Source organism: Salvelinus namaycush, chromosome 20 (genome assembly GCF_016432855.1).
Source record: "Salvelinus namaycush isolate Seneca chromosome 20, SaNama_1.0, whole genome shotgun sequence".
Classification (NCBI taxonomy): Eukaryota; Metazoa; Chordata; class Actinopteri; order Salmoniformes; family Salmonidae; genus Salvelinus; species Salvelinus namaycush.
Genome location: NC_052326.1, coordinates 49,783,117 through 49,807,688, shown reverse-complemented (window position 1 = coordinate 49,807,688; position 24,572 = coordinate 49,783,117). Strand labels below are relative to the sequence as shown.

The window sequence follows — 24,572 nt, the reverse complement described above, 5'->3', positions numbered from 1 at the left end:
ATGTGCTTAGGGTCGTTGTCTTGTTGGAAGGTGAACCTTCGCTCAAGTCTGAGGTCCTGAGCGCTCTGGAGCAGGTTTTCATCAAGGATCTCTCTGTACTTTGCTCCGTTCATCTTTCCCTTGATCCTGACTAGTCTCCCATTCCCTGCCGCTGAAAATCATCCTCACAGCATCATGCTGCCACCACCAGACTTCACTGTAGGGATGGTGCCAGGTTTCCTCCAGACATGACGCTTGGCATTCAGGCCAAAGAGTTCAATCTTGGTTTCATCAGACCAGAGAATCTTGTTGCTCATGGTCTTAGTCCTTTAGATGCCATTTGGTAAACTCCAAGTGGGCTGTCATGTGCCTTTTACTGAGGAGGTTCCGTCTGGCCACTCTACCATAAAGGCCTAATTGGTGGAGTGCTGCAGAGATGGTTGTCCTTCTGGAAGGTTCTCTTATCGCCACAGAGGATCTCTGGAGCTCTGTCAGAGTGACCATCGGGTTCTTAGTCACCTCCCTGACCAATGCCCTTCTCCCCCGATTGCTCAGTTTGCCAGGGCGGCCAGCTCTAGTAAGAGTCTTGGTGGTTCCAAACTTCTTCCATTTATGATGGAGTCCACTGTGTTCTTGGGGACTTTCAATGCTGCAGACATTTGTTGGTACCCTTCCACAGATCTGTGCCTCGACACAATCCTGTTTCGGAGCTCTGTGGACAAGATCATCCTTGAGATCATGGCTTGGTATTTGCTCTGACATGAACTGTCAACTGTGGGACCTTATATAGACAGGTGTGTGCTTTTCCAAATCATGTCCAATCAATTGAATTGACCACAGGTGGACTCCAATCAAGTTGTAGAAACATCTCAAGGAGGATCAATGAAAACAAGGGTCTGAATACTTATGTGAATAAGTTATCTGTTTTTTATTTTTAATACATTTGCAAACATTTCAAAAAGCCTGTTTTAGCTTTGTCATTATGGGGTATTATGTGTAGATTGATGAGAAAAAAATGAATTTAATCCATTTTAAAATAAGGCTGTAACATAACAAAATGTGGAAAAAGTCAAGGGGTCTAAATACTTTCGGAATGCCCTGTATATCTCACTAGGTCAGGATATTTAAACCTCCATATATCCACTTGTTCCAATATATCAATGATATTTGTGATTTCCTTAAGTGCATAAGGGTAATGATAGTTTGTAGTGTGAGTTCCTTTAGGGTCCATTAAGGTATTTAAAATTGTATTATAATCTCCCAACATAAGTCTTGTATTGCTTCTAGGCTTGATAAATGATTAGATACATTTTCAAGCGTGGATAGATCAGGACTGTATAGGTCAGGGATCATCAATTAGATTCAGCTTCCGGGCCAATCTTTTCTTGAGCGGATAGTCGGGGGGGCAGAATTTTTGACTGCAAATTGAACGCGAAAAGCCTAAACAGATATAATATTTGACTAAAACATAATAATTTCAAACCTTAGTTATATTTGGGTACATTGTCCTGTGTAGGGTGCCGTCTTTCGGATGGGACGTTAAAATGGGTGTCCTGACTCTGTGGTCATTCAAATTTCCATGCCACTGATTGTAAGAGTAGGGGTGTTCACCCCGGTGGCATAGCTAAATTCCCAACCTGGCCACATTCCATCATGGCCACCTTATCATCCCCCTCATTCCTAATTGGCGTATATGACTAATTGGCATATATGACTCCTCACCTCTCTACCTGGTAGCTGATGTGTGGTGAGTGTTCTGGCACAGAAATGGTCTCCGTGCATCACTGAGGTGGGTGCAGCTCATTGATGGTGGATGAGGTGAGTTTCCCTCTATGCTTTGAGTACCTCAGTTGGTAGTGCTATTTACACTACCGTTCAAAAGTTTGGGGTCACTTAGAAATGTCCTTGTTTTTGAAAGAAAAAATAAATAATTGTCCATTAAAATAACATCAAATTTATCAGAAATACAGTGTAGACATTGTTAATGTTGTAAATTACTATTGTTGCTGGAAACGGCTGATTTGTAATGGGATATCTACATAGGTGTACAGAGGCCCATTCTCAGCAACCATCACTCCAATGGTACGTTGTGTTAGCTAATCCAAGTTTATCATTTTAAAAGGCTAATTGATCATTAGAAAACCCTTTTGCAATTATGTTAGCACAGCTGAAAACTGTTGTCCTGATTAAAGAAGCAATAAAACTGGCCTTCTTGAGACTAGTTGAGTATCTGGAGCATCAGCATTTGTGGGTTCAATTACAGGCTCAAAATGGCCAGAAACAAATAACTTTCTTCTGAAACTCGTCAGTCTATTCTTGTTCTGAGAAATGAAGGCTATTCCATGCGAGAAATTGCCAAGAAACAGAAAATCTCGTACAACGCTGTGTACTACTTCCTTCACAGAACAGCGCAAACTGTCTCTAACCAGAATAGAAAGAGGTGTGGGAAGCCCCGGTGCACAACTGAGCAAGAGGACAAGTACATTAGAGTGTCTAGTTTGAGAAACAGACGCCTCACAAGTCCTCAACTGGCAGCTTCATTAAATAGTACCTGCAAAACACCAGTCTCAACGTCAACAGTGAAGAGGTGACTCCAGGATGCTGGCCTTCTAGGCAGAGTTCCTCTGTCCAGTGTCTGTGTTCTTTTGCCCGTCTTAATATTTTATTTTTATTGGCCAGTCTGAGATATGGCTTTTTCTTTGCAACTCTACCTAGAAGGCCAGCATCCCGGAGTCACCTCTTCGCTGTTGACATTGAGACTGGTGTTTTACGGGTACAATAGTAATTTACAACATTAACAATGTCTACATTGTATTCCTGATCCATTTGATGTTATTTTAATGGACATTTCTAAGTGACCCCACACTTTTGAATGGTAGTGTATATCCAATAAATTATTATTAATTATTATTATTTGTATATGATCACGTCTCTCTATTATGCGTGGGAATACTTGGGAACAGATTTACAAAATGAAAATCAATTGGAACTTCATATAAAATTATTGAATGAGTTTCCTGTTAACAATAGATATTATATTCCTTCTTTTTTAGTCAGGTAAATACTGATAGTTTTTTCTCATCTGCTAAGAGATTACAATTATAACTGGCTATACGTATTTCACCATTTAGCATAATGAGATTCAAGTTTCAATTATATTTATCATAATATATGTTTGTAAACTTTCCATTAAAAAGTACCATAATGATTGAGTGTCCATATAGCTGTACCATGGTATTTGCACTGCTACTCAGTAAACCTCAAACTGTTATACACTATTCCACCTGCTAAAACCTCCCCCATCCCAAGTTGGATTGTCGTCCCAATGACTGGCAAACCACCCCTGTCTACCTGTATACAGTTATAAAAAAATATATACAGTACCAGTCAAAAGTTTGGACACCTACTCATTCAAGGGTTTTTCTTTATTTTTACTATTTTCTACAGATTTAGAAAAGTAGTGAAAACATCAAAACTATGAAATAACACATGGAATCATGTAGTAACCAATAAAGTGTTAAACAAATCAAAATGTATTTTATATTTGAGATTCTTCAAAGTAGCCACCCTTTACCTTGATGACAGCTTTGCACGCTCCTGGCATTCTCTCAACCAGCTTTATGAATGTATTTCAATTAACAGGTGTGCCTTGTTAAAAAAACAAATTATAGTCCCACATAGCGCAAACCAGATGGGATGGTGTATCGCTTCAGAATGTTGTGGTAGCATTGCTGGTGAAATGTGCCTTGAATTCTAAATGAATCACAGACAGTGTCACCAGCAAAGCACTCCTACACCATCACACCTCCTCCTCCATGCTTCACGGTGGGAACCACACATGCGGAGATCACCGTTTACCGACTCTGCGTCTCACAAAAACACGGCGGTTGGAACCAAAAATCTCAAATTTGGACTCATCAGACCAAAGGACAGATTTCCACCAGTCTAATGTCCATTGCTCGTGTTTCTTGGATCAAGCAAGTCTCTTCTTCTTATTGGTGTCTTTTAATAGTGGTTTCATTGCAGCAATTAGACCATGAAGGCCTGATTCACACAGTCTCCTCTGAACAGTTGATGTTGAGATGTGTCTGTTATTTGAACTCTGTGGAGCATTTATTTGGGCTGCAATCTGAGGTGCAGTTAACTCTAATGAACTTATCCTCTGCAGCAGAGGTAACTCTGGATCTTCCTTTCCTGTGGCAGTCCTCATGACAGCCAGTTTCATCATAGCACTTGATGGTTTTTGTGACTGCACTTGAAGAAACTTTCAAAGTTCTTGACATTTTCCGTATTGACTGACCTTCATGTCTTAACTTAATGATGGACTGTCATTTCTCTTTACTTATTTGAGTTGTTCTTGCCATAATATGGACTTGGTATTTTACCAAATAGGGCTATCTTCTGTATACCATCCCTACCTTGTCACAACACAACTGATTGGCTCAAACGCATTAAGAAGGAAAGAAAATCCACAAATTAACTTTTAACAAGGCACACCTGTTAATTTAAATGCATTCCAGGTGACTACCTTGTGAAGCTGGTTGAGAGAATGCCAAGAATGTGCAAAGCTGTCATCAAGGCAAAGGGCGGCTACTTTGAGGAATCTCAAATATAAAATATATTTTGATTTGTTTAACACTTTTTTGGTTACTACATGATTCCATATGTGTTATTTCATAGTTTTGATGTCTTCACTATTATTCTACAATGTAGAAAATAGTAAAAAATAAAGAAAAACCCTTGAATGAGTAGGTGTGTCCAAACTTTTGACTGATACTGTACATGTAACCTTAACTCAGCTTTTACAATAACAAACTGGATGGTCAAGAGGTGAACAGTTAAAAAAAAACAAGTGACAATGTTTTCTTAGCCTCTATTGTCAACACAACCATTTTCTGTCCTATGCCAAAAGACCCAAAGCCCTTAGTACTGAACAAGGATGTGTCACTGAGCAGAGTGGCTGCTACAATATGATTGAGTTTGACTTCTGGACATGCGTTTGTCAGAATACATCTCAATGTTTTTCCCCCAGTGTTCTCAATGCCTGCCTGTCATTGTGTTCTGACTGGTACTGCACTTACTTATTCCAGAAGACCCTATACTGTTTCAAACACGTCAGTGCCAATGTTCTCTGTGGGTTTGATTTCAAATTGTATCGATGGCTCGTTTTAAAGCAACCGAATATTATGCAGTTTGGCATTTATTGAGATGACTCATATATTATGTCCACAACTGCTTAAAAATGTATGTGAGTCTTCGTCTGTCCATGTCCTGTGTGTATCTTGTATATCTGTGCATGTGTGTGGTCTCAAATGTCATAGTGTGTTTGCAGTTGGGGTTGTGTGTTTACTACTGTTATTGTGGTTGTGTGTTTACTACTGTTATTGTGTGTTTGTTACTGTTAGTGGGGTTGTGTGTTTGTTACTGTTAGTGGGGTTGTGTGTTTACTACTGTTATTGTGTGTTTGTTACTGTTAGTGGGGTTGTGTGTTTGTTACTGTTAGTGGGGTTGTGTGTTTACTACTGTTATTGTGTGTTTGATACTGTTAGTGGGGTTGTGTGTTTGTTACTGTTAGTGGGGTTGTGTGTTTGTTACTGTTAGTGGGGTTGTGTGTTTGTTAGTGGGGTTGTGTGTTTGTTACTGTTAGTGGGGTTGTGTGTTTGTTACTGTTAGTGGGGTTGTGTGTTTGTTAGTGGGGTTGTGTGTTTGTTACTGTTAGTGGGGTTGTGTATTTGTTAGTGGGGTTGTGTGTTTGTTACTGTTAGTGGGGTTGTGTGTTTGTTAGTGGGGTTGTGTGTTTGTTACTGTTAGTGGGGTTGTGTGTTTGTTAGTGGGGTTGTGTGTTTGTTACTGTTAGTGGGGTTGTGTGTTTGTTAGTGGGGTTGTGTGTTTGTTACTGTTAGTGGGGTTGTGTGTTTGTTACTGTTAGTGGGGTTGTGTGTTTGTTACTGTTAGTGGGGTTGTGTGTTTGTTACTGTTAGTGGGGTTGTGTGTTTGTTACAGTTAGTGGGGTTGTGTACATATATCGTTTCTCGTTTGTGATTCGGCATGCATCTATGTGTGTTCGCTTAGCCTAGATTTTTCTCTGGGAGAGATATTTATAGATCAACCCCCTCAAATCCTTACCGTGGCTAACTTGCTCTCACACACACACACACACACACACACACACACACACACACACACACACACACACACACACACACACACACACACACACACACACACACACACACACACACACACACACACACACAAACACACACACAAACATTCACACACAGAGGAATGCACTCCCAACTTGAGTTCTAGAAGTATTTAAATTGCTAGCAGGATACATTCCCACCATAAGGCCGGCATGTCTTTTCCTTGGGAGACTGGTGATCATTATTCTTTAATGTCAGAAATTTATTTTCTGAGAGTACTGTAATTGTATCAGAGGAGGCGGGTGGGGCGAGTTATAGGAGGACGGGCTATTTGTAATGGCTGGAATGGAATAAATGGAATGACAGGAAAATCATGTTTGACTCCATTCCATTCCACCCATTCCAGCCATTACAATGAGTCTGCCCTCCGAGAGCTCCTACCACCAGCCTAATGTCATACAGTATTACATTTGAATGATACATATGGTTAATGATTAATCATGTTAAAACTGGGATGGTACAAGGACAAGAATGCTCTGAGATCAAAGCATGTTTAAAAAGATCTGTTTAAAAGAGAACACTGCACATACATACACACACACACACACACACACACACACACACACACACACACACACACACACGGAATAATTCCCCCTCTCCAGTTTGTTATTGTAAAAGCTGAGTTAAGGTTACATGTACAGTATCAGTCAAAAGTTTGGACACACCTACTCATTCAAGGGTTTTTCTTTATTTTTTACTATACTGACACACACACAATTATGCAATGCATGCATATGCAGCCTTTCTCTCTCTCTCTCTCTCTCTCTCACACACACACACACACACACACACACACACACACACACACACACACACACACACACACACACACACACACACACACACACACACACACACACACACACACACACACACACCTTATAAAGATTTGGCATGGGCCCTCAGATCCTCAATAAGTTCTACAGCTGCGCCATTGAGAGCGTCTTGACTGGCTGCATCACCTATTGGTATGACTGTTTGGCATCCGAACGCAAGGTGCTACAGAGGGTAGTGCGTACAGCCCAGTACATCACTGGCGCCAAGCACACTGCCTATACCAGGCGGTGTCAGAGGAAGGCACAAAAACTTGTCAAAGACTCCATCCACTCAAGTCGTAGACTGTTCTCTCTGCTATCGCACGGCAAGCGGTACACCAGCTCTGTCAGGAGGAATGGGCCAAAATTCACCCAACTTATTGTGGGAAGCTTGTGGAAGGCTACCCGAAACATTTGACCCAAGTTAAACAATTTAAAGGCAATGCTACCAAATACTAATTGAGTGTATGTAAACTTCTGACCCACTGGGAATGTGATGAAATAAATAAAAGCTGAAATAAATTTCACATTCATAAAATAAAGTGGTTATCCTAACTGAAGACAGGGAATTTTTACTTGGATTAAATGTCAGGAATTGTGAAAAACTGAGTTTAAATGTATTTGGCTCAGGTGTATGTAAACTTCCGACAATTATTTTCTGAGGTCTTGGCTGATTTCTTTTGATTTTCCCATGATGTCAAGCAAAGAGGCACTGAGTTTGAAGGTAGGCCTTGAAATACATCCACAGGTACACCTCCAATTGACTCAAATGATGTCAATTAGTCTATCAGAAGCTTCTAAAGCCATGACATAATTTTCTGGAATTTTCCAAGCTGTTTAAAGGCACAGTCCACTTAGTGTATGTAAACTTCTGGCCCACTGGAATTTGGATACAGTGAATTATAAGTGAAAAAATCTGTCTGTAAACAATTGTTGGAAAAATTACTTGTGTCATGCACAAAGTAGATGTCCTAACCGACTTGCCAAAACTATAGTTTGTTAACAAGAAATTTGTGGAGTGGTTGAAAAATTAGTTTTAATGACTCCAACCTAAGTGTATGTAAACCTCCGACTTCAACTGTACGTATTTGTGTGTGTAGGTGTGTGTCCGTGCATACTGTATGCATGCGCTTGTGTGTGTTCACGCATTTGTGTGTACATCCATGTGTGTGTGTGAAATGTTAGATCGGGTTCATGTCCGGGCTCTGGCTGGGCCACTCAAGGACATTCAGAGATCTCTCCGTTCATCTTTGTCTCGATCCTGACTAGTCTTCCAGTCCCTGCCGCTGAAAAACATCCCCACAGCATGACACTGCTACCGCCATGCTTCACCTTAGGGATGGTGCCAGGTTTCTTCCAGCTGTGACGCTTGGCATTCAGGCAAAAGAGTTCAATATTGGTTTCATCAGACCAGAGAATCTTGTTTCTCATGGTCTGAGAGTCTTTAGGTGCCTTTTGGCAAACTCCAAGCTGGTTGTCATGTGCCTTTTACTGATGAGTGGCTTCCGTCTGGCCACTTTACCATAAAGCCTGATTGGTGGAGTGCTGCAGAGATGGTTGTCCTTCTGGAAGGTTCTCTTATCTCCACAAAGGAACTCTGGAGCTTTGTCAGAGTGACCATCGGCTTCTTGGTCACCTCCCTGACCAAAGCCTTTCTCCCCTGATTGCTCAGTTTGGCCGGGCGGCCGCCTCTAGGAAGAGTCTTGGTGGTTCCAAACTTCTATTTAAGAATGATGGAGGCCACTGTGTTCTTGGGGACTTTCAAATGCTGCAGAAATGTTTTGGTACCCTTCCCCAGATCTGTCCCTCGACACAATCCTGTCTCGAAGCTCTACGGACAATTCCTTCGACCTTATTGCTTAGTTTTTGCTCTGACATGTACTGTCAACTGTGGGACATTATATAGACAGGTGTGTACCTTTCCAAATCATGTCCAATCAATTGAATTTACTACAGGTGGACCCCAATAAAGTTGAAACATATCAAGGATGATCGATGGAAACAGGATGCACCTGAGCTCAATTTTGAGTCTCATAGCAAAGGGTCTGAATACTTAAAAGTATTTAACTTAAACGTAAATAAACGTATTTATGTTTTTTATTTGTATTAAATTTGTTGTTAACATACATGTTGTTGACAGTGTGTGTTGTTGTTAACATACATGTTGTTGACAGTGTGTGTTGTTGTTAACATACATGTTGTTGACAGTGTATGTTGTTGTTAACATGCATGTTGTTGACAGTGTGTGTTGTTGTTAACATACATGTTGTTGACAGTGTATGTTGCTGTTAACATACATGTTGTTGACAGTATATGTTGTTGTTAACATACATGTTGTTGACAGTGTATGTTGTTGTTAACATGCATGTTGTTGACAGTATATGTTGTTGTTAACATGCATGTTGTTGACAGTGTGTGTTGTTGTTAACATACATGTTGTTGACAGTGTGTGTTGCTGTTAACATACATGTTGTTGACATTGTGTGTTGTTGTTAACATACATGTTGTTGACAGTGTATGTTGCTGTTAACATACATGTTGTTGACAGTGTGTGTTGTTGTTAACATGCATGTTGTTGACAGCTTTCTACTTCTGAGCCACTCAGTCATCACAAGGCTGTGGAACAGTTATATCATTATACTCAAACATATGGAATATTTACACTAAACATCAAATGGGCCGTTTCGCCATCATTCGTTCTGGGAATTATTTCTATGTTAAGCGTCTCTGGAGCAATGTCCCATTAACCCATATGTTGGAAGGAGCATCCGAGCGTTATCAACGTGGTATTCTACCAGAGGGGAGTGGTGCTCATGTGTGTTATGCCCCCTGCTCGTAGACTAGCATATCACACCGCTGTCTATTCTGACCACTAATAAAGCATGTCGCTAAAATTAGCTTTAGCTGTCTGGATGGAAAGTTTGTTGTTCGTTTGCCCTATTCATTACTTCAGGACCCTGTGTCCCCTATTCATTACTTCCAGGTCCTGCGTCCCCTATTCATTACTTCAGGGTCCTGCGTCCACTATTCATTACTTCCAGGTCCTGCGTCCCCTATTCATTACTTCAGGGTCCTGGGTCCACTATTCATTACTTCCAGGTCCTGTGTCCATTATTCATTACTTCCAGGTCCTGCGTCCCCTATTATTTACTTCAGGGTCCTGCGTCCACTATTCATTACTTCCAGGTCCTGTGTCCATTATTCATTACTTCCAGGTCCTGCGTCCCCTATTCATTACTTCAGGGTCCTGCGTCCACTATTCATTACTTCCAGGTCCTGCGTCCCCTATTCATTACTTCAGGGTCCTGCGTCCACTATTCATTACTTCCAGGTCCTGCGTCCCCTATTCATTACTTCAGGGTCCTGCGTCCCCTATTATTTACTTCAGGGTCCTGCGTCCACTATTCATTACTTCCAGGTCCTGTGTCCATTATTCATTACTTCCAGGTCCTGCGTCCCCTATTCATTACTTCAGGGTCCTGCGTCCACTATTCATTACTTCCAGGTCCTGCGTCCCCTATTCATTACTTCAGGGTCCTGCGTCCACTATTCATTACTTCCAGGTCCTATGTCCATTATTCATTACTTCCAGGATCTGCGTCCACTATTCATTACTTCAGGGTCCTGCGTCCCCTATTCATAACTTCCAGGTCATGCATCCCCTAATCATTACTTCAGGGTCCTGCGTCCCCTATTCATAACTTCCAGGTCCTGTGTCCATTATTCATTACTTCCAGGATCTGCGTCCCCTATTCATTACTTCAGGGTCCTGCATCCCCCATTCTTCTGCCCTCTGTCCTGCTTCGTTTAAATGCTAACAGCGTCTTTCTCTCTCTTTCACTTCTCCTGCTAAATATGTTAGTCAGTCTCTCTTTTGCCCTCATTGCTCTGCTTCTCCCTAAATGACTCCATCTTTCCCTTTCATCTCTCTCATCTCTCTCAGTCTCTCGTTACCAGTATCGCAGTGTTTTTTCCATGGCAAAATTTAAACACAAAGCCAGTCAGAAGACATGATTAAGCAATTGTTTATAATGCATAAATATCTATTGAACTCTCAGTTCTACGGGGTTACCTATGTAGGGGCTAGGGGTCGAACCGGAGTTCAGCGCGTGTTTGGTAATAAGTCCTGCTAATGCAGTCAGAGGAGAGCCTGCTCCAGCACACTGTATACTCTACAATACAGTGAATGAACTTGCCCTTCTGTGGCATTGAAAAGTCTAGTGCATTTATGTAATGATGGCTATAGTCACTCTCTTAGGGCAGGTTCATACCACTTCCTGTTAAACTAATTTCAGCACGACTTCAGCAAGGTCATTCAAAGGCGGCCAGTTTTAGTTTCATTTGGACAATATATAATCGGAAATCCACTCTATGTCGTCTGAAGGTAATGTAGATAATGTTGTCCCTTTAGAGGCTAGTGCTGGTGGTCATCAAAGAGACCAGCTCAAAGACACAAAAACGCCCTCGGCTCCCAATCCCTTAGACTCATATTGTCGGAAACACTGTGGAATCAACGGCTTAGTTTGTTAGGGACATGCGGATTTGTGATTTTTTTTCCGGCCTCTCCATGTATCGCTTTGGAGAGAATTCCCAGCTCGTCCCATGGTTAAGCTCCCTGCCGAGCGGCATTGTGTTGTGTCTCATCCGGACTCAGCAGATGGTATGGCCATGTAATCAGCGTTTTTAGTGGCTCGTTTGTAGGCCAGGGGACATGTTGGTATGGTGGCGTCTCGGGATGCCAGGGTAGTCTGAAGATCACTCAATAGGACAAGCCCTCTGGAAAGGATATTAGCTGAACCTCCTGAAACTGGGACAAAAAAACGTTCTGTACCAGTGGCAATAGAGCCCCTTCGGATAGAGCCCCTTCGTCGGATAGTGAAACTACATGCCAGTACATTCACATTAAGTACCATGCTCTACAACAAATAAATGATGTTGTGTTTTCTCACATTAAAAACCATAGCTTATGTGAGTGAACATGAAACCCATGTATGACTTCTCTTTAAGCAGACCGATAATAGATGCTTTGCAGCACCATGTTTCTAATATGGCAGTGTCTAGCTACCACCTTACTTCTAGTGGACTTGAAAATATACAGCCCCCCCCCCCCCCCCCCTCCCCGTCGACACCAGCTACTTGCTAGTCAGATCAGACTCTCACCAAGTAACTCACTTAACTAGGAATCCTACTCTAGCTCTTCGCATTTCTAATACCAGCTCTCTGGGAAGGCTTTGGTTTCTGAGCTAACGTTACTGTACTACAGTCTGTAAGCCTATAACATGAATGTCATTGCTCCAACCATGTGTTATCCACATCAATCCTTGAATAGGAAAACCCTATCCATTTAAGAGATCCCAAGTGCCCTGGTATTACACCTTGCTATCCTCTTATAAACAAAGCATGAATTATGTCCTGAAGTCTGTGGCCAAATTCTCCTTTGGATCTATGTTAGCTGTCCCAGTGGGTAGTGATCCCTGTCAGCTGTCCCAGTGGGTAGAGATCAGTGGGTAGTGATCCCTGTTAGCTGTCCCAGTGGGTAGAGATCAGTGGGTAGTGATCCCTGTTAGCTGTCCCAGTGGGTAGAGATCAGTGGGTAGTGATCCCTGTTAGCTGTCCCAGTGGGTAGTGATCCCTGTTAGCTGTCCCAGTGGGTAGTGATCCCTGTTAGCTGTCCCAGTGGGTAGTGATCCCTGTTAGCTGTCCCAGTGGGTAGAGATCATTGGGTAGTGATCCCTGTTAGCTGTCCCAGTGGGTAGAGATCCCTGTTAGCTGTCCCAGTGGGTAGAGATCCCTGTTAGCTGTCCCAGTGGGTAGTGATCCCTGTTAGCTGTCCCAGTGGGTAGAGATCCCTGTTAGCTGTCCCAGTGGGTAGAGATCCCTGTTAGCTGTCCCAGTGGGTAGAGATCAGTGGGTAGTGATCCCTGTTAGCTGTCCCAGTGGGTAGAGATCAGTGGGTAGTGATCCCTGTTAGCTGTCCCAGTGGGTAGAGATCAGTGGGTAGTGATCCCTGTTAGCTGTCCCAGTGGGTAGTGATCCCTGTTAGCTGTCCCAGTGTGTAGAGATCCCTGTTAGCTGTCCCAGTGGGTAGTGATCCCTGTTAGCTGTCCCAGTGGGTAGTGATCCCTGTTAGCTGTCCCAGTGGGTAGAGATCCCTGTTAGCTGTCCCAGTGGGTAGTGATCCCTGTTAGCTGTCCCAGTGTGTAGAGATCCCTGTTAGCTGTCCCAGTGGGTAGTGATCCCTGTTAGCTGTCCCAGTGGGTAGTGATCCCTGTTAGCTGTCCCAGTGGGTAGAGATCCCTGTTAGCTGTCCCAGTGGGTAGTGATCCCTGTTAGCTGTCCCAGTGGGTAGAAATCAGTGGGTAGTGATTCCTGTTAGCTGTCCCAGTGGGTAGAGATCAGTGGGTAGTTATTCCTGTTAGCTGTCTCAGTGGGTAGTGATCCCTGTTAGCTGTCCCAGTGGGTAGTGATTCCTGTTAGCTGTCTCAGTGGGTAGTGATCCCTGTTAGCTGTCTCAGTGGGTAGTGATCCCTGTTAGCTGTCCCAGTGGGTAGAGATCCCTGCTAGCTGTCCCAGTGGGTAGTGATCCCTGTTAGCTGTCCCAGTGGGTAGAGATCCCTGTTAGCTGTCCCAGTGGGTAGAGATCCCTGTTAGCTGTCCCAGTGGGCAGAGATCCCTGTTAGCTGTCCCAGTGGGTAGAGATCCCTGTTAGCTGTCCCAGTGGGTAGTGATCCCTGTTAGCTGTCCCAGTGGGTAGTGATCCCTGTTAGCTGTCCCAGTGGGTAGAGATCCCTGTTAGCTGTCCTAGTGGGTAGAGATCCCTGTTAGCTGTCCCAGTGGGTAGAAATCAGTGGGTAGTGATCCCTGTTAGCTGTCCCAGTGGGTAGAGATCCCTGTTAGCTGTCCCAGTGGGTAGAGATCAGTGGGTACTGATCCCTGTTAGCTGTCCCAGTGGGTAGTGATTCCTGTTAGCTGTCCCAGTGGGTAGTGATCCCTGTTAGCTGTCCCAGTGGGTAGAGATCAGTGGGTAGTGATCCCTGTTAGCTGTCCCAGTGGGTAGTGATCCCTGTTAGCTGTCCCAGTGGGTAGAAATCAGTGGGTAGTGATCCCTGTTAGCTGTCCCAGTGGGTAGAAATCAGTGGGTAGTGATTCCTGTTAGCTGTCCCAGTGGGTAGAGATCAGTGGGTAGTGATTCCTGTTAGCTGTTCCAGTGGGTAGTAATCCCTGTTAGCTGTCCCAGTGGGTAGAGATCCCTGCTAGCTGTCCCAGTGGGCAGAGATCCCTGTTAGCTGTCCCAGTGGGTAGAGATCCCTGCTAGCTGTCCCAGTGTGTAGAGATCCCTGCTAGCTGTCCCAGTGGGTAGTGATCCCTGTTAGCTGTCCCAGTGGGTAGAAATCCCTGTTAGCTGTCCCAGTGGGTAGTGATCCCTGTTAGCTGTCCCAGTGGGTAGAGATCCCTGTTAGCTGTACCAGTGGGTAGAGATCCCTGCTAGCTGTCCCAGTGGGCAGAGATCCCTGTTAGCTGTCCCAGTGGGTAGAGATCCCTGCTAGCTGTCCCAGTGGGTAGAGATCCCTGCTAGCTGTCCCAGTGTGTAGAGATCCCTGCTAGCTGTCCCAGTGGGTAGTGATCCCTGTTAGCTGTCCCAGTGGGTAGAGATCCCTGTTAGCTGTACCAGTGGGTAGAGATCCCTGTTAGCTGTCCCAGTGGGTAGAAATCCCTGTTAGCTGTCCCAGTGGGTAGAAATCAGTGGGTAGTGATTCCTGTTAGCTGTCCCAGTGGGTAGAGATCCCTGGCTGCTGCTGAATCATGACGTCGTTGATGTCACTTGGTATTGTGACACTCGGGGGAGTCATGTGACCGATGTGTCATTGGGAGGTGAAGCGATTAAACAGGGTGACACAGAAAACTTGTCACTACCGTCATCTCTGGCAGCTGATCAAAACAAACCAACAGGATGTAGCCTAGCGTATAGCTACAGCAATACACAGAAATCCAACGGGAAAGTTTTTTTGCCGGAACTGAAGAGAGAACGATTACACAACGAAGAGGAGCTCAACCACCAGGCTGCTGCACTTGTCAGCATCGCTCTCGCACCATGGGCCAATCAAAATATGGTATTTGGAATCTGGAAGTCTTTGTTGTTGTCACTCCGTTCTCTCAGTAAATAATGTCTTTGTTGACCACGGAACCAAATAGGAAGCCATTGCAAACCAAGAGATTCAACTCAAGTTTTATGCACACAATCATTTTTTATCCTGATTTACATCAGCCTCAGACAAGAGATGAGGCAACTTCCGTCCCCCAGACAGACGGGATTAAAGCCCTCATCTCATACTGATGCTGTGTTCATGTTTGATTTGCATTAATAACTCTTCATTTCAACCCACCAAGACACATCTTCTAAATACAGTCATGAATATGAAATATGACACTTCCTAAAAGCCATAGCAGCCAATAATAATTAAGTGACAAATGATTAGACCATTGCGCTGACATGCATTAGAGTTAGTAAATTGGTTGGTATATGTTTCCATGTTTATACTCTGCAGACACAATTATGTTTAGGTTTGTTAGGGTGTTCTTTGCAATCCCACCTGGTTTGCTATGTCTGCTGATGGTATTTGTTGTCTGCTGATGGTATTTGTTGTCTGCTGATGGTATTTGTTGTCTGCTGATGGTATTTGTTGTCTGCTGATGGTATTTGTTGTCTGCTGATGGTATTTGTTGTCTGCTGATGGTATTTGTTGTCTGCTGATGGTGTTTGTTGTCTGCTGATGGTATTTGTTGTCTGCTGATGGTGTTTGTTGTCTGCTGATGGTATTTGTTGTCTGCTGATGGTATTTGTTGTCTGCTGATGGTGTTTGTTGTCTGCTGATGGTATTTGTTGTCTGCTGATGGTATTTGTTGTCTGCTTTTGGTATTTGTTATGTCTGCTTGTGGTATTTGTTATGTCTGCTTGTGGTATTTGTTATGTCTGCTTGTGGTATTTGTTATGTCTGCTTGTGGTATTTGTTATGTCTGCTTGTGGTATTTGTTATGTCTGCTTGTGGTATTTGTTATGTCTGCTTGTGGTAGCATCAAAGTCTTGTCGGTCACAAGAGGCTAAAGTAGAGTAAAGCCATGTTTCTTCATATGTGATGGTCTCTTACTAAAAGCTGCATATTGAACCATCTCCCTGGTGATTCATAATGAACCATCTCCCTGGTGATTCATATTGAACCATCTCTCTGGTGATTCATATTGAACCATCTCCCTGGTGATTAATATTGAACCATCTCTCTGGTCATTCATATTGAACCATCTCTCTGGTGATTCCTATTGAACCATCTCTCTGGTGATTCATATTGAACCATCTCTCTGGTGATTCATATTGAACCATCTCTCTGGTGATTCATATTGAACCATCTCTCTGGTGATTCATAATGAACCATCTCTCTGGTGATTCATAATGAACCATCTCTCTGGTGATTCATATTGAACCATCTCCCTGGTGATTCATATCGAACCATCTCCCTGGTGATTAATATCGAACCATCTCCCTGGTGATTAATATTGAACCATCTCTCTGGTGATTAATATTGAACCATCTCTCTGGTGATTAATATCGAACCATCTCCCTGGTGATTCATAATGAACCATCTCTCTGGTGATTCATAATGAACCATCTCTATGGTGATTCATATTGAACCATCTCCCTGGTGATTCATATTGAACCATCTCCCTGGTGATTCATAATGAACCATCTCTCTGGTGATTCATAAAGAACCATATCTCTCATATCTCTAATTCCCTGAACCACACACACTGCATTGGCCCAAATGGCTCCTCCTTAAATATGATTCCCATCTACTTCAATAATATACTTGCTAACGACATTGTCTCCGCTGATTCATATCATCCTATTAACTGTCCTAATGATACAGTGTAAAGAGTTATATAAAGAGTAGAAAGAGTTACAATGAAGGGCTTGAGTATTGAGTCCCTCTCAGGTGACAGTCAGTACTCTATCTACCTCTATAACGTTACCACACAGCTGTATCGAGTGAGTAGCTCAGCCTCAAACTACCTCCTAAAATGTTTCAGCTTGCCCAGATACATCAGATAAAACACTTAAACAATGACTGTCTTCTCTGCTCTCCTCAGAGAGAGGGAGCCTTACTTCATTGTGACCCGATTAGGAATACAGCAAGGTTGTGCAGATTGTTGTTTATCCAGACAGACGGCAGTGTCCACAGGTGACATTAACCATCGCCCACGCCCCCCTTCCTCTCACAGGAAGACGGCTGCTAGTTATTACACACACCTCTCTCTTTCTGTCCTCTGTCTCTCTCGCTCTCGGTGTCTCTCGCTCTCTGTCTCTCGCTCTCTGTGTCTCTCGCTCTCTGTCTCTCGCTCTCTGTCTCTCGCTCTCTGTCTCTCGCTCTCTGTCTCTCGCTCTCTGTCGCTCGTTCTCTGTCTCTCTCGCTCTCTGTCTCTCTCGCTCTCTGTTCTCTCTCTGTCTCTGTCTCTCGCTCTCTGTCTCTCGCTCTCTGTCTCTCGCTCTCTGTCTCTCTCGCTCTCTGTCTCTCTCGCTCTCTGTCTCTCTCGCTCTCTGTCTCTCGCTCTCTGTCTCTCTGTCTCTCTCGCTCTCTGTCTCTCTCGCTCTCTGTCTCTGTCTCTCTCTGTCTCTCGCTCTCTGTCTCTCTCGCTCTCTGTCTCTGTCTCTCTCTGTCTCTGTCTCTCGCTCTCTGTTCTCTCTGTGTCTCTGTCTCTCGCTCTCTGTCTCTCGCTCTCTGTCTATATAGACATTAAGGAACCACGGAAATGAAATACTGTTACTGTTAAGGCATCATTTGTTTCTCAAACGCACACACACACACACACACATTAATGACTTGATTTATTTGAATCCCACACGTCTCTTTAGTTTTCCCTCTGTCACTCTCTCTTACACATGTATTACTCACTCTCTTTCTCACACAGTCTTCCCCTGTCATACACACACACTCTTCCCTTGTCACACACACACGCTTCCCCTGTCATAGACACACTCTTCCCTTGTCACACACACACTCTTCCCTTGTCACACACACACTCTTCCCTTGTCACACACACACTCTTCCCCTGTCATACACACACTCTTCCCTTGTCACACACACACTCTTCCCTTGTCACACACACACTCTTCCCTTGTCACACACACACACACACACTCTTCCCTTGTCACACACACACACACACACACACACACACACACACACACACACACACACACACACACACACACACTTTTCCCCTGTCATACACACACACACTCTTCCTCTGTCATACACACACACACACACACACACACACACACACACACACACACACACACACACACACACACACACACACACACACACACACACACTCACCGCCATCCCACCCACACACCCAGCCCACACACACACACACACACACACACACACACACACACACACACACACACACACACACACAAACACCCACCCACCCGCCCGCCCACCCACACACACACACAAACACCCACACACACACCCACCCACACACAAACACCCACACACACACACACCCAGCCACCCACCCACCCACACCCACCCACACACAGAGTTCTCCTCTTCTAGTTCTACTCCCTTTACCTTGCTGCTGTAGTATGGGTTCTTTAGAAATGCCTGTCTACAGTCCGTCTCTATTGTTCCATGTCCTAACACTGCCTCTCGTCACGTCTCTATTGTTCCATGTCCTAACGCTGCCTCTTGTCACGTCTCTATTGTTCCATGTCCTAACACTGCCTCTCGTCACGTCTCTATTGTTCCATGTCCTAACGCTGCCTCTCGTCACGTCTCTATTGTTCCATGTCCTAACGCTGCCTCTCGTCACGTCTCCATTGTTCCATGTCCTAACGCTGCCTCTCGTCACGTCTCTATTGTTCCATGTCCTAACGCTGCCTCTCGTCACGTCTCTATTGTTCCATGTCCTAACGCTGCCTCTCGTCACGTCTCTATTGTTCCATGTCCTAACGCTGCCTCTCGTCACGTCTCTATTGTTCCATGTCCTAACGCTGCCTCTCGTCACGTCTCTATTGTTCCATGTCCTAACGCTGCCTCTCGTCACGTCTCTATTGTTCCATGTCCTAACGCTGCCTCTCGTCACGTCTCTATTGTTCCATGTCCTAACGCTGCCTCTCGTCACGTCTCTATTGTTCCATGTCCTAACGCTGCCTCTCGTCACGTCTCTATTGTTCCATGTCCTAACGCTGCCTCTCGTCACGTCTCTATTGTTCCATGTCCTAACGCTGCCTCTCGTCACGTCTCTATTGTTCCATGTCCTAACGCTGCCTCTCGTCACGTCTCTATTGTTCCATGTCCTAACGCTGCCTCTCGTCACGTCTCTATTGTTCCATGTCCTAACGCTGCCTCTCGTCACGTCTCCATTGTTCCATGTCCTAACGCTGCCTCTCGTCACGTCTCTATTGTTCCATGTCCTAACGCTGCCTCTCGTCACGTCTCTATTGTTCCATGTCCTAACGCTGCCTCTTGTCACGTCTCTATTGTTCCATGTCCTAACGCTGCCTCTCGTCACGTCTCCATTGTTCCATGTCCTAACGCTGCCTCTTGTCACGTCTCTATTGTTCCATGTCCTAACGCTGCCTCTCGTCACGTCTCCATTGTTCCATGTCCTAACGCTGCCTCTCGTCACGTCTCTATTGGTCCATGTCCTAACGCTGCCTCTCGTCACGTCTCTATTGTTCCATGTCCTAACGCTGCCTCTCGTCACGTCTCCATTGTTCCATGTCCTAACGCTGCCTCTTGTCACGTCTCTATTGTTCCATGTCCTAACGCTGCCTCTCGTCACGTCTCTATTGTTCCATGTCCTAACGCTGCCTCTTGTCACGTCTCCATTGTTCCATGTCCTAACGCTGCCTCTCGTCACGTCTCTATTGTTCCATGTCCTAACGCTGCCTCTCGTCACGTCTCTATTGTTCCATGTCCTAACGCTGCCTCTCGTCACGTCTCTATTGTTCCATGTCCTAACGCTGCCTCTCGTCACGTCTCTATTGTTCCATGTCCTAACGCTGCCTCTTGTCACGTCTCCATTGTTCCATGTCCTAACGCTGCCTCTTGTCACGTCTCTATTGTTCCATGTCCTAACGCTGCCTCTTGTCACGTCTCTATTGTTCCATGTCCTAACGCTGCCTCTCGTCACGTCTCTATTGTTCCATGTCCTAACGCTGCCTCTCGTCACGTCTCCATTGTTCCATGTCCTAACGCTGCCTCTCGTCACGTCTCCATTGTTCCATGTCCTAACACTGCCTCTCGTCACGTCTCCATTGTTCCATGTCCTAACGCTGCCTCTCGTCACGTCTCTATTGTTCCATGTCCTAACGCTGCCTCTCGTCACGTCTCTACTCATTACTGATCATTGGTGTCCTTCAGTACGAACCAAAAATAATACGCTCCTCCAGACATGGTCATTTTTTCCTCATTTGTGTTTCGCCTGCAATGCCCGTGAAATATCCTGTCATTAGTGAATAACAGATTGAACGTAATACAATACTAACATCCCATTTCCCCTCTCTGTTCTCTTCTCTCTCCCTCTCTCTTTAGACTATGCTGACTGCAATCTCCATGAGTGCCATTGCCACCAATGGTGTTGTTCCAGGTGGGTGAACATGCGTTGGCATCCGGCCTCGCTATTGGGACTACTACTTCTACTAAAGTGCTTGTTTTGCCTCAAAAATGCATATCCATCGTTTTAGCCCTAGCAACGCTATAATATTAGTCACGTCCAGACTCCTGGGACCCCACATGAAACTTATATGTCTGTGTTTATGTGATTAGAGATGGTATCTAATAATCACGTCTCATCCTGGCTTACTCACCTCTTGGTTGGCTGAGATCAGAGGTGAGAGGAAATGACATGCTTGGGCAGTGGAGTAACAATGTAGCCACCATTGTGTGGTGTAAATCTGGGTCATGTTCATTAGGCACCAAATGTAGAAAATGGGCTGAAATAGGGAGGGACTGCCTGGACATGTCCAATAAGAAACGCTCATTTTCATTTCCCAAAGTCAGAGACCCTGCTCTGATTGGAGAATAGCAGGGTTTGGGTAATTTACATTTAACATGACATGAAATACAGTGATGCTTTAAAAGAAGAAATTCACAAACATCATTCCAAATCCATATAATTTCAAATCAGTTAATTTGAGATGCAGTTTGTATACAAACTGTAATTTAAAAGTACAATATGTCATTGAAAGAGTGTGTGTATTTATTTGCTGTCTGCAGCTGGAGGCTCCTACTACATGATCTCCCGTTCTCTGGGGCCTGAGTTTGGGGGCGCCGTGGGCATTTGTTTCTACCTGGGAACAACGTTTGCTGGAGCCATGTACATCCTGGGGTCCATCGAACTCTTACTGGTAAGAACCTGGGCTTGAAATAATTATCTTTCTATCTATCCATCTCTCTCTATCTCTCTCCCTCTCTTTCTCTATCTCTCTCTCTCTCTCTCTCCCTCTCTTTCTATCTCTCTCGCTCTCCCTCTGATTACGTGTTCGTGTATCTGTCTGTTTCTTTCCTTCTCTCTTTTATGTCTTCCCATCTCGCTCTCTCTTTCATCTCTCTTTCCGTCTGCCCATCTCGCTCTCTCTTTCTTTGGTTCAGTCCTGTCTTTGTGCATGTCCTCCTGTCCCTCTTAATTTGTCTGTCTTTGTTTCTCTTTATCCTGCTTTGATGCTATTTTCTCCCTCTCCAACTGTCCACAATGAATTATAATAAATATAAAGATCTTTCATCGTTGTCTGTCCCCCTCCCTCTCTTTTTCCACACTGATTCTCCCTCTCCCTGTCCCCCTCCCTCTCTTTTTCCACACTGATTCTCCCTCTCCCTGTCCCCCTCCCTCTCTTTTTCCACACTGATTCTCCCTCTCCTTGTCCCCCTCCCTCTCTTTTTCCACACTGATTCTCCTTCTCCCTGTCCCCCTCCCTCTCTTTTTCCACACTGATTCTCCTTCTCCCTGTCCCCCTCCCTCTCTTTTTCCACACTGATTCTCCCTCTCCCTGTCCCCCTCCCTCTCTTTTTCCACACTGATTCCGCCTCCCCCTGTCCCCCTCCCTCTCTTTTTCCACACTGATTCTCCCTCTCCCTGTCGCTCCTCTCTCTCTTTTTCCACACTGATTCTCCCTCTCCCTGTCCCCCTCCCTCTCTCTCTTTTTCCACACTGATTCTCCCTCTCCCTGTCCCCCTCCCTCTCTTTTTCCACACTGATTCTCCCTCTCCCTGTCGCTCCTCTCTCTCTTTTTCCACACTGATTCTCCCTCTCCCTGTCCCCCTCCCTCTCTTTTTCCACACTGAGTCTCCCTCTCCCTCTCCCTGTCGCTCCTCTCTCTCTTTTTCCACACTGATTTTCCCTCTCCCTTTCCCCCTCCCTCTCTTTTTCCACACTGGTTCTCCCTCTCCCTGTCGCTCCTCTCTCTCTTTTTCCACACTGATTCTCCCTCTCCCTGTCGCTCCTCTCTCTCTTTTTCCACACTGATTCTCCCTCTCCCTGTCCCCCTCCCTCTCTTTTTCCACACTGAGTCTCCCTCTCCCTCTCCCTGTCGCTCCTCTCTCTCTTTTTCCACACTGATTCTCCCTCTCCCTTTCCCCCTCCCTCTCTTTTTCCACACTGATTCTCCCTCTCCCTGTCGCTCCTCTCTCTCTTTTTCCACACTGATTCTCCCTCTCCCTGTCGCTCCTCTCTCTCTTTTTCCACACGGATTCTCCCTCTCCCTGTCCCCCTCCCTCTCTTTTTCCACACTGATTCTCCCTCTCCCTGTCCTCCTCCCTCTCTTTTTCCACACTGATTCTCCCTCTCCCTGTCGCTCCTCTCTCTCTTTTTCCACACTGATTCTCCCTCTCCCTGTCCCCCTCCCTCTCTTTTTCCACACTGATTCTCCCTCTCCCTGTCCTCCTCCCTCTCTTTTTCCACACTGATTCTCCCTCTCCCTGTCGCTCCTCTCTCTCTTTTTCCACACTGATTCTCCCTCTCCCTGTCGCTCCTCTCTCTCTTTTTCCACACTGATTCTCCCTCTCCCTGTACCCCTCCCTCTCTTTTTCCACACTGATTCCGCCTCTCCCTGTCGCTCCTCTCTCTTGGATTAAGAGCTGAGTAATTATGTAAATTCTGCATAAAGGAGAGATAAAGCCATTGGCAGAATAATGAGACCATTCGTAGAAACTGCCATCACTTTGGTCCAGTGTTATCTACACACTAGGGGTGCATCTCAATTGTATTTCCTTGATTCCTCGCCTCCTCTTTCCTTGTCTTCCTCTCAATATGCATTGGAGGTCTGAGGTTTCTCTACTTAGACTATCTCCTCTCACACATTTTGACAAGGAGGAGAGGCGAGAGGACACAACGACATCACTATCACCAAAAGCGACAACAGTGACACATCAAAGGCTGTGAGTGTGACAGGCTTGTGATGCCGAAAATACAGCAACCATTATACCTGCGCACTCCATGTAGGAGAGCACACCTTTTTGTAAAACACAAAGACAGAAGTCACACACAGCATGATGTTAAAGAGTAAGCAGCCTGTTCACTCAGACATAATAAGCCAGTAGGTCCCAATCATTCTTTTCAGAGATAGCTAGCTAACAACAGCAAGCGAGCTGCAATAAAAAAACTTTAAAAAAAACTGTTCCACTCACCAAATTATGATCATTTGAAACTTAATTTCTTGTTGAAAGTTCATCTTGAAAAGGGAGAAGTTAACAAATTAGCAACAACATCCTCTTTGAAAACACCTCCTGCTGCAGCACACTAGCCTACAACAAAATCTAGCAACACCGTGGGAAAAGTGCTGCTCACTATTGCACCTGTCAGCCTTCGAGAAGGTGGAAGTTTCCATACGTTTTTGTAAAAATGGTAGAACCCATTACAAATCAAAATGTGATTGGTTGATTCCACTGTCACTCCAGAATTCTGCCCTTAAGGTGTCTGCATACATAGGTTTGCTAGGCGAAGAGGACATCCGAGCCTCGCAAAAAAACTGCAATATTACTGTTTGTCCCTTTTGAGACGCCTTATCAACAACATAGCCAGTGTACGCTTCCTCAAAATAATCAGAATTAATCTAAGATAAATCAAGAAATCTGTAATTAATTTGTATGTTTTTGCAAAGGCGGTCTTAGTCGCCCAATTTTACATCTAACTAAGATGTTTGGTGCAGTATTTATTGTTGAATGACAACAAACACTTAATTGAAGAATCCCTTCCATAGTTCCCCATCACCGAAGGGGCAAAGACTTCAGGTACCAAACTTCGATTTGCCTCAAGAAAAGAATGTGTGTGCTCGACCAGCTGAACAAACAAAAACGTCACAGAATTTTGTCATAATATATGCACAAACTGTTTCAACAGGGAAGCATGCGACAGGCTTAATACAGTTGAATGGCAGATGCCTTCTTCAAGCTTCTGGCCTAGCCAATGGTGGGGGTGGCAGCGTAGCCTAGTGGTTAGAGCATTGGACTAGTAACCAAAAGGTTGCAAGATCGAATCCCCAAGGTACAAATCTGTTGTTCTG

The 24,572-nt window shown here is 44.7% G+C and overlaps 1 protein-coding gene across 1 annotated transcript in view; it reads left to right on the top strand.

The window, feature by feature from the left end:
• Positions 1 to 24,572, top strand: part of slc12a5a (solute carrier family 12 member 5a) — a 100,007-nt gene that overhangs the window by 45,451 nt on the left and 29,984 nt on the right. The window contains exons 5-6 of the mRNA XM_039015446.1: positions 20,608 to 20,662; positions 21,292 to 21,422. Of these exons, the coding sequence (XP_038871374.1) occupies positions 20,608 to 20,662; positions 21,292 to 21,422 (186 nt within the window). The remainder of the gene's footprint in view (positions 1 to 20,607; positions 20,663 to 21,291; positions 21,423 to 24,572) is intronic.